The sequence below is a fragment of the Diuraphis noxia genome, unplaced genomic scaffold (genome assembly GCF_037042655.1).
Source record: "Diuraphis noxia isolate RWA-SAM2 unplaced genomic scaffold, SU_Dnox_SAM2 contig0001, whole genome shotgun sequence".
In the NCBI taxonomy this organism is placed as follows: domain Eukaryota; kingdom Metazoa; phylum Arthropoda; class Insecta; order Hemiptera; family Aphididae; genus Diuraphis; species Diuraphis noxia.
In genome coordinates, this window is record NW_028301711.1 from 50,722,229 (window position 1) to 50,737,969 (window position 15,741).

General features: G+C 27.1%; 1 protein-coding gene across 2 annotated transcripts in view; it reads left to right on the plus strand.

The window, feature by feature from the left end:
- Positions 1-298: 298 nt before the first annotated feature.
- Positions 299-15,741, plus strand: part of baz (par-3 family cell polarity regulator) — a 37,804-nt gene continuing 22,361 nt past the window's right edge. Inside the window, exon 1 of one of the 2 annotated variants that reach the window (XM_015518064.2) lies at positions 299-1,124. In XM_015518064.2, coding sequence (XP_015373550.2) covers positions 1,005-1,124 — 120 coding nt within the window. In that variant the 5' untranslated portion in view covers positions 299-1,004. Of the gene's footprint in view, positions 1,125-14,733; positions 14,988-15,741 lie in introns of those variants that run through there. The other variant, XM_015518063.2, reaches the window with a different exon arrangement.

Sequence of the window (15,741 nt, forward strand, 5' to 3'; positions counted from 1 at the left end):
TATTATTGAAATGAGCCGTCTGACGGGGCAGTCGACAGTCTCGCGTCTGGTGCACACACCAATAAACCGGTTTCAGCGGCGGCGGCCGATCCGCATCACCAGAAACCGCCGCCGCTTCGCTTCCGATTCAACGGAAAACAGTGCGAACACTACGAACGGTTTTAGAGGCGAGCGAGTGGCGGACGGCGGTCGGCGGTTCCCTCGTAATTTTATCTGCGGCTGTTTTCCCCTTCCATCCGGCGCCGATACGACGCCAAAGCCACCACCGGGGCCGTCGCCGTACGCACACACACGCACAGGCACACACGTTTCGACTGCACACCGGATGGGTCTTTGTTTACTACGGCCGTCCGTACGCTGATGATAGCCGTTGTCGCCGCCGTTACGCCGTTAGTTCCGTCCACTTTTTCCAACCGTTTTTTTTTTTTTTTGTATCCTCCGTTCGCGCCGTTTATCGCTCTTTTCCGACGGCAAACGATACGCTGAACCGTCCGGACACAATTATTAAATATCGTTTGTTCCCGTTCACCCAGTAAACAATACTATATCGCCGGCCGAGTCCAAACGTCGTCGATTCACTATCATTTACTATCGTCGTTATCGTTATCGTGTAGTGGTGGAGGTAGTGCCCATCGTGGGGATAAAAATCGACTGTACCGTACGCACATCACAATAATATTGTTCGTGATTTAATTTTTAAGCACCCACTCGGCGTGATACTCGTCATGTGTTTTGTTCGTTGAGCCCGATATTTAATTCGACTCTGACAACGTGAAAACGCCACAACGGCTGGTGCGACCCACTGCTTCTGCTGCTACGACGACTACTGCTAGCTGGTACCCGCCATCGATGTCCAGCCCCGTGGTGGTGGCTTTTCGACAGACTGCAAATCGGCGGTCCACTCGACACAGCGATGTCGTCGGTCTGTTGTTCGATTAGAATAGTGTTGTCATCATATCGCACTGCTGCTGTGCTCAAGACGCTGGTGATGTGACTGCGTCACAATGAAAGTCACCGTCTGCTTTGGTTCAACTAGGGTCGTCGTCCCCTGTGGACGTGGAGAAATATTGGTCAGAGACCTAATTCAGCAAGCCATCACTAGATACAAGAAAGCCACTGGAAAGGTGAGTCCTGCAATATTTACATTAATGTTATCGCAATAGAATAGTCACCAACAGTCACTTTTATGTTTACATATGGATAGATGCCTACATATGTTTAGAAGGTTTTAAGACCATTGTGAATATCAATGTTCTTCAAGTGTTTCTATTTGTAATCAAACATGCTTTATAACTGCCAAATCTATAGATTTGACCAATTTAACATTAATAATGTTATGCCAGAAAACAAAGTTTGGACAACTTGATATACAGTCATTTAGGTAGGTATCTAGTTATGTCTGCTCTCCTGTCATTATTAGAGTACCTACCTATTTAAATAAATTCTGAAAGATAACGTTTACCAAGATTTCTGTTGTTACAATATTATACATAACTTACCTATAGATAGATAGGTAGGTTAAATTAAGGAAAATGAAGATATCTATCCATCTAATAAGCATGATGCATTATTGAACATTAATTATAGGTATATTGAATTAGAGTGATGCGTTTTTTTAACTGATAAGTCGTCATACAGCTTGTAGATAGGTACCTATAATAGATATGTACATAGATAAACATTTGTCTTAAACAAGATAAAATGCTTAGAGAATGATGTAAAATGTAATTTTATGTTAACTTCCATAATGTAGATATATAGAATATTATAGGCATTAACTAAGTATGTTTACATAATATATTTAAAAGCAAAAAGTCCTTGGAAATTTTCATTTATTTTAGTAGGTGTAATTACTTGTAATTACATTACAAGTCAGAATAGCTCCATAGTGATGGCTATGTGTCATTATTAAGTATACTTGATTAAATATAATTTAGATATTTTTCAACATTTATAAGGTAGGTACCCCTACCTTTCCTTAAATTCTTACTCCCGACCAACCTAATTTAAAATAAATGCCTACCCAGATAGGTATTCATAAAAATACTATCTTACAATTTGAACCTACAACTTGGTTACATATGATAGATGGCTTAATATTCCCTCTCACTTAAGTTACTACCTATTTAGTGCCTACCATTACGCTTTTTTTTCAAGCTACATACACAAGTCATTGGCCATTGGGAATAGTTACTACTGGAGTTGGCTCTTATCACCAATGTATCAAACACAATTCACAATAGTCTAACATCTACTATGCTTAAATACCTATAATAAGTTCCTTTGTTAACTCGTTTGTTAATTATTTAATTGTGTACCTCTATTGCATCAAGGAGTTTATTCAATTTAGGACATAAAGTTACATATCATGAAATTTATTAATTTAATAATTCACTAAAATTTAATGGACCAATTCTTGAATAAATTATGACTAACTACCTACAATGATATAGTTTAAGATTGGATTAAGAGCTCATTATCTCACTATTGATTCATTAAATGTTTACCTAGCTATGGTTTGTTTTTTTTTTTTTAAATTAATTTATTAACTGCATACCGAGCTACATGCCTAATTTTCCAACAGTTTTTTAAATCATTGCTTTTAAATAATGGATTGTAGTCTTCAGCAGTTCTGCAAGCATTGTGTAATGTTTCTACCAGATTTTAGAGTTACTACCTACCATACTATATAGGTTGATAGGTATGTTTATATACATTTAAAATTCAATAAAATAAATAAATGTTGTTGATTGCCTAGTATCATTATAGATTTTTAAATAATACCTACCTACTATTTTATATTTTGTATTATTATTTATTAATTATGTACTCGAATACTATATATTTGACATTTCAATAATAAAACCCAATAAATGATTAATAGGTAGGTACTGAAAAAATCTATAATGCAATTTTTGATTCATTTTTTCATGTCTTAATTACTATTTAACCTAAAATTAAATAACGATAAGATACTAGATAAACTCTTACAAAATTTTAATCCACTATTTTTAATTTATGATTGTTATTCTAGGAATGTATAAAAATAGTACCTACCAAAACATCTGTTTTTATAAACTATAAATGGTAGTTTACAAGCTGAGTATGATAGTCATATAAGATTATGGTGTAGGAAAACATCAAGTGCAGTGTATCAAGGATTTTGACATGGATACTGATATAGTAGTAGTTGAAATACCCGTTGAAGTATTACTCATCTAAAGTATTATATTGTTTAGTTCTTATCTACTCATTATTTGTACCATATTATTTACTTAATTATTACTCATAATATCTAAATGTATACCTAGATGTATAATTCTGTCAATAATCAAGGCATATAATAAAAAATAAATTTGAGCATTTAAAAAAAAAAAAAATGATATTACCTATGTGATAGTTTTGCTCGAGGTTTTGCTTAAAATATAATAATAAATACCTTGTGTAATTTTTAAAAATGGTAATCGGAATAAAAATCCCCGTCCCTCAGAAAATATCTCCAGAGAACTACCTCTTATATTACTCATAACCTCATGAAAATTATTTTTACATTGAATTACAAATAGGTAGGTATATTATATATTATTATTATTATTTAAAAAATGTATGTATTATATAATACTATAAATAATTTTTAATAAATATATCAAATGATCGAATCAATATGATTTAAAATATAGGCGGGTTATAATAATTAATAATTCATCTATACCCACAGTAGATGTTTGACTGTTAAAAAAATAGTATCTAAAAATATTTTTATATTTATAGTCAGTTATTGCATTTAAGTTAAATATTTATATTTATATTGAACATTTGAAGTTATAATATTTTATTTCCGGGTACTATGTATATTAATTTTTTGAATAATAAGTATAATATGTAATATACCTACCTATTTGTAAAAAGCATTTATATAAATAATTTTCATGTATGTACCTGATTATGGAATCTGGGGATTTTTTTTTCTGAGTCATTCGTCGGGGGATTATTTTCCTGGGGATTTTTATCCCGGGGTTCTTTCAAAATACCTATCTAGCTGTCTACATTTATTTACATTTGTGTATAGTACCAAAATATTGTCATCTATTTTGTTATATCTACTTACTAAAACATTTTTACTCATATATTATCTATAGATATTGATTATGATTTTTGGCCCTCGCCTATATTATAACTCAGATTATAACTATATTTTTAAATTATTTAGTATTTTAACCAGAATTTAGATTATTATAATGGTATTATTAGGAATTATTTTAAGTATTATTTGGGGAGTGTGATTAAATATATTGATATTCTATTAAAATATTTTATTGGTACTAGTGTTATGTTAGAACATGTTTATATAAACAAGAATTAGAACTCTTTTATTGTAGATATAATATTGATAATACATTGTAGTAAGTACCTATATACTTTAGCTTATAGCTTAGCTATAAATCCAAGAATATTTATAGCCCAATTTACTTTATAGGTAGGTATTTCTTATTTATTCATACAACTATACATAGTCTAGTAAATACAAAATACAGTTACACATATTATTACCTATTTAAACAAAATATTTTAATCGTCTATGCAAGTTTTTAGAGAGAATTATCTTTGTCCTACTTAATGCTCAATTCTACTACCTAAGCACCTATTGTATATTTTTATTATGAGGTACAGCCGGTACAGGTTGTACAAGCATAGGTATATCTGAAAGCAATGACAAATCATGAAAAACAAGAGCTCAGAAATAGTATAATTAACAAAATATCATGACTCAAATATTTATAATAATTAGGACTTTAATAAAAATAAAAAACACAATATTATTTATTAATGATAAAATACATACAATACAGATAAATTAATTAACATGTTGTGTTTAGCTCCAGAGGCGTTAATAAAACAAAGAATGTATGTTTAGTGTATACAAACTATACAAATAACAGTATTTCAAATAAAATCCAGATAAATTGAGAGATAAATATTTACATATTTACTAAAATGTCAGGGCGTTACTATAATTTTAATTCCCGTTTTAATTTATTATTTTTTTACATTAAGGTAGGTAAAATAAAATAATCATAATTTTTAAAATGTAAACTTTAATAAAGAAAATTATAAATAGGTAAGTATTTGTTAAAAATTGTTTTAGATTAAGTTTTTTACTACGATAATAAATTGTTGACACATGACACCAAAGTTGGTATCTAATTATAAAGGTATAGATGTATATTTTAAAGTTTTCAAACGGGTCATGTTAACTTGCTGCAATTTTTTAAGTCGTCAAAAATGTTTTAAATGTCCAACACGTTTATTTAATTCTTTAGAATTATCAATTATTGTTAGTGGCTAGAAGATTATATGATATAAGTTCCATCCTATTACTTAATTAAATAGATTGTTTTAGTTTTTTTTTTCTAAATTTTCACGAAAAGCCCACAAAATATATATTTAATGTAGGTATATAACATATTATTGTCGGTGATCTGTTTACAGTCAAGGGGATATTAACCTTCAAGTTATCAAAATCCATAGTAGGTCTTCACTCTTCTGTTTATATGTGCTTTCTGTAGTCTGAAGTGATTTTTCTATAGAGTATTTATTCAACTTTTTAAGGCAATTCTTTCGTTCCTTGCGGTCGCTTGAAGTCTCCGCGCGCGCGCGCGCGCGCGCGAGTGTGTGTGTGTATGTGTATAAATAATAATCATTCATCATATATGCTCCCCACCAATAACCGGTATCAAATATAATACATTATTATTTATTACTTATCCGCGTGTACATTTCATTTACTCATTAGATAAAAATATTCAAAATCAATTTACCGACTTACCGATGTGAAGTAGCAATGCTATAATATGCCTGTCGCCTAACAAAAATATAAGTACTTCCAAAGGTCCAATTTAAAAATATGTAAAAATGTTTCAATGCTTAAATATCAAATATGATTACTTTGCATCATTCAAAGCACTTTTTAAATTTTATCAAATTTTTGACGATTATAAACATCTTCAATTTGTTGTTAAAAATATTCAACATGCTCCGCCGAACTCAAAGTAAACTTCTTTATCAAATCAAAAATCTTTACATTTTTTAAATTAAACTACTAGAAGTACCGTTATTTTGTTTATCGCCAAGGTCGTTTCGATAAAAAATTGATATTGAATTTGCAGAGGCCTTAAAAAATGTATTAACTTCTGTTTATTTAAAATAATTATCTAGATCAACATTGAATAGTTATAATATTATGTTGTATTATTAATTAATAATTACATAGTATTGGTACTAAGTATTTGCCCAAAATAAACGAACCGATTCGATTGTCCAAAATATGTTGTTACATTTTCTTACAAAAAATATTCTCGGAGTCATACATTATATATTATGAAAGTCAGCAAGGTCGTTATTGGTTGTGTTGATGATCGTTCTTGTTCTGCAAAACTGGCCATGCACGTACAGTACAAAATATAATATATTATTGAACGTATACAATATACATATACTGCATGTGCTCACGCCTACATACATATGCAATATGCATGGATCGTCTAGTACAAGGTCTCTTAGAATTCGCTAATTCAGTAAACGTCTAATAAGCTTAATATGTACATTGTACATGTAATATACCCTACATATCCACGTGTAACAATATTAGCAGTTAGTACACGGTATTAAGAACTGTCGTATTTTTACTAACATTAATATTTCGTTTTGTTTTCTATATTGTTTTACGAGAATCTTATCGTAATAGTATTTTTTCTATTATTAACCATATGAATATTAAAAAGATATTAAATCATTATAATTATCGTACTCACTACTCGGTCGAAATAACATTTTTTTTTTTTTGAATCGACGACGCCGACAGAGAATTGATGCGCCAATAATTATCACTGAAAATTGATAGGTATCTAATATTATAAAATGTAAAAGAAGTTTAACCGTAAAATGTAATTTTTAAGACATTTATGACATGATTACAATTATTATTTTATGATTAGTTGCGTCTTTTAACTTTTAAGTGTTAGTCCAAATTGATTAATGCATGAGACGACTGGTCGTCTATCATTCTCTCATATGAATGTACGACAAACAAAGTTATAATATATGCATAGAACTAAATTACTGGGTAGTACTATAAAAAACATTGTTGAAACTTGAAAAAAATTTGTTTAATATATTTGGTTAATGGTTATATTACACTTGTATATCGACACCTACTATTCAGATACCTATTATATTATATTTATAAAATAAATGGGTCAATTGATATTAAATTAATTGATTTACTTACGTTATATGAATATATTATCAATATACGTATATTGGTAACCATTGAAATGATGATTTAGCAATATTGAAATTGGAAATTTCATTTACTTATTTTACCATTACCTACCTATCATCGAGGATATTATTAATTATTTAATTTTTTTATTGATCTTAATTTTCTAACTTCTGCTATACTATATGACATTAGTTAGATTTTTAATTAGAATTTTTTTTTAACTACGTAGAATTTATTTCATAAAAAATAAGGCCTTATTGATGTTGTCTTCCTGAGTTTAATCTGATTGATATCTAGCTAATATCTTATGTTGACTGTTGAGTTTGAATCATTAGGTGGTAAATATGGTTATAACCATTATATATAGATACGGTTAATATGTTTGTTCTGTGTGTAAACCAGTGTGATATAGTCTATACGTATAGTCGACTAAATACAATTTTTTCTTCTCTTTTAGTTAGATTTAACTTCGTTTTTTTTTTTTTTCTTCGTAAATTTTGCGATTTTCTTAACATGCCTACTGTTTTTTATAAAATGTCTTTATAATTATAACAAAATAGGCCGACAAAGGGTACCTAATAAACCTTTAATGCTATAACCTATTTCATTATTATAGTTGTGAATTGTGACTATATCGTTTCCTTCAATATCTGTGTGTTCAAATAGTACACCATATCACACTAAATTTACATATTTAATTTCGATGCTTCTACTATTTGTTAATTGGTTTTGTATTTTTATCGCAATTTTTCCGGTTTAAAATTGATGCAAACACTATTCCAGTATTCCCTATATTGAGGATGTCAATACCATGACTTAGTACATATTACTCTACTTATTGCTAGTCACCGAGTATTATATATTTTGTATGTTTCTTATGATATTTTTATATTATTTTAACACTATTATTTATATAATTATTAGTTATATTATTAATTAAATACTTATTTAAAGGAATAATTACCTAACTTTTACGCCTATATCGAGTCAAGGTATAAAGTCATATCTTTTTACTGCCTACGATGTAAAATTGAATTTTGAAACCTTACTAGTTTTCATACCTATACTGTATTTAAATCAATATTCAAGAGTTAATATTTTTATTTTATTTTATTTTTTGTTATTAAATACAAGCTAAAAATTAAAATTATATTAATACACAATTGAAATAAAATGTTATGGGGATTCTCGATACTAGGTGTTCTTTAGGAGTTAAATGTAGGCAACTTTCTATGTGCGTGCGAATGTATCGTGTAAGTGTGTACCTATGTAGTAAATAATGATCATTAGAGCGCATGACCGATTAGTGTCAAGAAATAGAAAAGCAAAATGCAACCGCACTTGCACTCACTTGTAAAACGTTGCTACTCGAATATTATTAGGTTTTTTTGTTAAAAGTATCAATCATTTGCCTAGCGTATCAACCAGAGTATCAGCTTTTAACGTATTTATTCGATACGATTTGTGAACACATTTTTTAAATCTTCATAAAATATATAATTATAACCAACTTAATTAAGTATGTTATTAAATTTTAGATATCTGAGTCTAAAGATGAATGTTGATTTTACCTCATTTTGTTTGTAATATGTTTTTTATATTTTTTTTTCGTATATGTCATCACTTTTTTTTCGTATAAATAATATTCAATTTTCTATTTTACCATATTTTCTTGTAGGAAAGTGATTCTTGTTAGTTCTTAGGGAGTCATAATGGAAAAATTCCCAGGCGTTTACATAAATGTCGGGAAAATGGGGATATTTACGTAAACGATACCGCCAGTTTTCGACCAAATCAATTTCGTTACTCAAAAAATAATAACGATAATAACCTTCCTTAAATGCCAATGTTCTATAATAATTATGATAATTTCAAAATGTTTTGATTCTTTTTAAGCTTTTTATGAGCATAAGATCATTTTTATTTTTATTTTGTCTCAATTTTTGTTCAGTCAAAAAACTGGTAATAGGTGGTAATTTGTAATGCGCTTAAAATATTTCGGCATTTAAATACATATATTTTATTTTATTCATTACATAACATTACATACAATACATTATTGTAAAAAACAATACATTCATTGCTCGATTGCTACCATCAGAATCTAAAAAATGAATTTGATACTTAAAGTTAAACGTGTATAGAGCTCACGCAATTGAAATATGACCTTGAAAAATTAATTAGGTATTGTTGTAAAAAAAAAATACTGTTTTGTAGTGTTATTTTAATCTGAAATCTGAGCATCTAAAACTATAAAATCTCTTAATCTAAATCATATATAATAGTTAATATAAAATAAAATATTAGACTACACCATGTTCTAAATATTGAAATCACATTTTAACATAATTAAACCCAATAGAATTTAATATTTATTAATGTTTAATTATTGTAATCATAATGTAAAATGCAATAAAAATAGTTTCCCATGACGTTTTTATGTTTAATAACATAAATCACTTTTTATTTGATATTTTTTAATTATATATTTGCACAGAATAAAAGCTATTTAACCTCTCAAAAGCACCTACTAGATTCACTTTTCTATTGATAAAGTTGGTTTATCGAAAATTTGAGCTTTTTAGTATCCCAAATGTTGTTGACGGAAAGAACTAAAACCACTTAAACTCCAATTCATTCACTACGCTCAGAATCTATATAAAAAATAAATTAGCAAATGGTAAAATGTGACTAAAAAATGTTTCGTCGCTAAAAATATCTCAAAAAGAGTCGATATTTTAGCTTGTATAAAAAATAGTCATTTTAGCAAGTTTTGAGTGTCAGCGGTTATTTGTTTTTGAATTACAACAAAATATTAAAATTCTGTAGACGGTAATTCGTTATTTACCGGTGAAAATTTAATATCGTAAAAATGTTCAATTCAAATGATCGCAAAAAATTTATTTTAGTTACTTCCCAATAAAATTTTTTATTCTTTAGATAGAAATATATGAGATGAATCTTCAGTTAAATTTCTTAAGTTAGCTATAGAAAGAAACACTTTTATGAATTAATAATTGAAAAATAATTTGATATATAAATATATTCAAGATTTTGATGAATTTTGTCAAGAATTTAACATAATGTGTGTCTTTGATTTATTACATTTATTTCATTTCAACCTCCTAACCTCCTAATAGTACCTACTAGATTTACTTTTCTATTTAAAAATGCTGATATAGAAATACAGAGCATTTAAAGAAAAAAAATACTCATAATAAATATAATACAATTCTTTGCTACACTCAAAAACTACCTAAAAATAACCGTTGTCTTGATATTTTCACCAAATATATTATAATTTTTTATTAATATATAGGTTAATATAAAACTAAAAATATTTTGTGTTGAAAAAAATTTATTTTTTGATTAAAAAGCTTTAAAGTTTAAAATTTAATACTCCATTCATTATAGTCATAAATGATTGACAGGCATGGAAATTAAAGAGATTGAAAATACCATGTTAAATATATTCTTTTAAACGTTTGAGGTTCTTATAATCAAAACATTATTTTTTTTTAATCCTGGAAATTTCATAAACATTTTAATAATTAAAAAATCTTATAGTCAAAGCCTATAAAAATACAAAAAATTCTTAATGAGTTCTTGCACTGATTTTTAAACATCAGAAATAGGTACATAATATTAAGTATATGAATTAAAATTGTTTGATTATATGCATTTTAAGATCAACCTGAAAAAATTGGGCTTATTTATTTTGAACGAAAGACAGTAAATGTGTGCTTCCATTTCTTTTTAAGCATGTGTTGTAATTTGTTAGGTACTTTTAATACTGATAGAAATTTGTTTTTGAGTATATTTACAGTTATTGAACCACTTCAAAAATAATTATCAAAAAATGCCTAATTACTTAAAAAAATCCCAAAAATATTTATTTTAATCTTGGTTGATTTTTAATTGATTGTATTGTAGCTCAATATTCTCCCTAAAACAACACATTATTGTCCCGATTGTTGTTAAAATAATCTAATAGGTAATAATGGCCATTAAACATACACAGAGTCATGTTATATTGCATATATTTAATGTTAAAAGGAGCATATTATACAAGGCTAAAATATTATTCTGTTTTACTCATGGTTGAAATATAACATAAAGTTAATGAAACCAATTAACCCAATTCCAAAAAATATTACAAATAAAACAAATAATAAATTAAATAGTTGGTAAGTAGGCAATACTCTGTTGTAAATTGGTTTGAATATGTAATTTCATCCAAAATTTGAATTTTAAATACTTATAAAAAAAATCATGATTATGTATTTTTTAAATTTCTCATTTGGTATCATTACTACTTATGTGAAACTTGTGTTAAATTTCAAGCTTTTCGACCAAAAAAATAAAATTGTATTGACATTTATTGAATAAAAACTTTAGTGTTAGTTCATATACTAACAATTTCAGTTTTACCTCAATATTTTTTTATTTTCCCAGATTTATTTTCCTAAAAACTATAAGAAATTTTTTACTTTTTCCCCGTAAAATACTAATTATATCCATTTTCTTTCTATAAAAGATACTGTTGAAAAAAATTAAAAATTAAAAAACACGATTGTAAAATGAATAGTGTCTAAAACACATCGCTGTCGCTCCGTTCAAAATTTAAAATGATATAATTTATTTTAAAATTAAAAACAATCTTTATGCAGCTACGTTGTGTTTTACATACAGAATAATTAAAATAATGTAGAATGTAATTACTAATTACTTTTTTAGAGAAACTTAAAAGAAATTTAAAAAAATAATGAATCCTTGAGATTTTAAACTGTTATACATAATTCATAAACGTAAAAAATGAAAATGTTTGTGGTGACACCTCGGGTGACACTAAAAATGTATTTGTTTACATTGTCTTAGCAGATGTTTTAAGTTTTGTTGTTAATAACCTAATATTTAGAATTAAACTAAATTTACCTTTATGGTTAAACTTATAAACGACACAATGTATGATAAGTTTGTATGAAATATAACAATTGTTTAAAAAAAAAGGTGAATTCAATCTGCTGTTTGAAATGATTCATTTAATAAAGGGATACAAAATGTGACTCATTTTCTAAAAAGTATTACTGTTTTTTACAATATTTTAGAAAACATTTTTAATAATTATCATTTTTAAATGTTTACTTTTTTGTATAACAGGATATTTTTCTGGAAATTTCAATGCATAAAATTCAAATTTTTAACGACTAGAATTAATAATCTTATAATTTTTAAGGGTTTAATTTTTAGATGGTTGGAGTGGTAGACCATCATTTTGTGTGGTATTCCTTTAGCATTAATTTGGCACTTCAATCATCTCAGATGGAGCGCTCATCAAACTTAAAATTCTTATCAGTTATTACTTACCTAATAATTTACTAACTTAATAATATTATTCTGAAATTGATTGAAAATCCAAAACTATTATAATATTAATATTATTTGATTTTTTTAAATAGTACCCACGTTCTTAGTTACCCACATCATGTTTTAAATGTTATAAATTTATTATAGTTGAAAATGTTTGTACAATATCCGATTGACTTCTTTATTGAGTCGAAATTATTTCAAGACACGTCAGCGCGTATTTACAGTTAAAATTTCATGCATATCCGCAATGCTTATTAATTATTATAATATATACCCATATATTTTCAATAATTAATAATGTAAATTTAATAGTTATACATAATTAAATTTTAAAATAAAGTTAGGTATGTACTTGATTTGCTCTGTTTATTGACTTTATTTTAATGTTTATTGTGTTACCTGTACATTACTACATTACTACATTACTATACATTCTATATTATATACAATTGATTATTATTATTGAATATTAAAATGATGAATTAACTTTTTTTTTTGTTCTATTATTAATTATTTTGATGATTTAATTTAATTTTTTAACTATAATTTAGACTCGGTAACTATTGAAGTCGAAGAGGAAAAGAAACAAGTTTAAATTAAGTATCTACAATTATCGGTTATATTAGATTTAATGAGACGAGTTATGAATTACATAATAACACGTTTTGACATTTTGGAGTGGATTTTGTTCTCAGCATACCGTTAATTTCGAGTTCTTTGTTCAAGAGTTGACATTATTTATTTTTAGCTTAATTATAATATTATATGTACGATATATTTATCATTTTTAAATTTTATATGATGCTTGATGATATTTGATTTTTATGTACCCATGTGATATAATATATTTTTTTTTTTACAAGATATTTACAATCTATTCATTGAATAATAAGCAAATTAGATAAGAGTAATAAAAAACATGAGTAATATGACGGAAGAAGCCACCTAATGATGACACTACCTATTTTGTTTAGTTTAGTAGGGGGAATTTGATCTAGGAATCAAGCATTTAGCAGGTCACGACACCAATTACGTTTGAGACGTTTGAAGGGGTTGCCCGGAATCGAAATAATATAATACATAATGTATATTTATATTTTAAATGTATAGCATAACATATTAGAATTCGAACAAAGTTCTTTCAACGCATAATTTATATAAATATATCTTATACCTCCCTCTACATAATTATTTAGAGTGTGATATTATATTATAAATTCTCAAATTAGGTAATTAAAATATTTGCAATAAACGATTCTGTATTGATTTTACCTATAAATGTATATATTAAGAGGACGGTATCTTGCATATTTTGTCTGTCTTATACATGCCCGACATGTCGGGTCGTAGCGGATACTACGTACCGGATTATTAATTCAGTTTATTTATAATATTAATATTATTGCTAATGACCTAGTAGTCGAAGCAGAAATTGTATAAATTTCAAGACCAATAAAAAAAAAAAAAATATATTAATATTAGAGCAGATTTACATATCATAACATTTGTAGAGATCAAATTTACTCGATAAAAGAGTTATTTTTCATAATATATTTATTTTTTAATGAGTTCCCATTCGGATTATTAATTTTAAAATGATTTAAGCAAGTAGGTACTCGAACTCATTATAAAATAGAAATATGTAAATTTGCTATAATATTAGGTACTTATCATACATTTTTTTATTGATAGAACCAATACGCAGATGTGTTCCAGTTACAGGTACGACGCGCGACGCCCTATTTATTGATAAAAATTATTTCTGTTTTTTAGTTTTTTTTAATATTATTTCGTAAATATTTAATTGTATTTATAATGTGCACGTTAACTAAGTGTAGAAAAATATTCAATAATTTATTGTTATACTTATTATTCTAGATATATACGTAAATTCGCTGTCAATGGATATTTTACATATGCATGTAAATTAAAAACTTTTACCTTTAGTAATAGTAAAACGAACACAACATTCATATTATCATCGAACAGCTGTAGGTAATACGCACGATGTCTGCTTGTTGTAGGTACCACTCGGGCACTCGGCACTTGTTATTAGTGTTGTTCAGTGCGTGACACGTTGCAGACGTGGTTATTTGTCGTTAAAATGTATTAGTGTTCAAGTTTGTTTGTATTATTTTATCAGTGTTTTATTTTTACTTAAAGTATTACATATTATTTCCAAATGATCTCTAATTCAACTGTGCGATGTACTGTACCGCGATATTACGAATAAATATGGGTCAAATATAACGAATTTTGATAAAATTGAAAAACACAATAAATTTATAATTTTAAAAATGTATGTTCGTATGTCAATAATTTTAAGTTATAGCTGGTAATTATATATACAAAAGAACTTTTATTTTAGTAATTTTATAATCGATTAAAAAACACATTGCTAACATACTATAATATAATGCTGTGGTTGCAATTTAAAACATATTTATTGAGCTGTACACAGATAGGCATGGCGATGACTGTATGAGTTGAAATTCAATAAAATTATTAAATCGTAATCATAGATTTATCACCATTTACAATATGGCATACCTATTCAAGTATTTTTCCTCGTTCGAAACAACTAGTACCTATACAGTATATTTTTACAATATGTAAGCTATATAATTTTCAATTTATTATTACAATACATAAATTTATGGTCAATGCTACAAAATGTAAATTTATACTTACCCAAGTTGGTAACTCCTCACCTCCAACTTTTCTATCTCAATAAACACATTTTTCTTGTATCTTTTCTGATATAATATAGCTATAATAATTTTGATTAGTTATCTCGATGTTATAAGAAATTGTATACGTAATATTACGTATACGTAATATACGGCAATACAGTATTATTGTTTTGTTACGTTTGGCTTGGTTCGGCTTAATTATTCCATTCTTCACTAGCAGATACTAATTTCTAAAAACAATAGTAAAAGAGTAGACAAATACAATGCATCAATATCACTACGTCAGCCACTGCGCTGAGAACAATCAAAGAAACTAAGACGCGCCGAAAAATATAGATTTCTATATTTGTATACATTATTATTTTAATTACGTTTCTATATTTTAAAAAAAATATA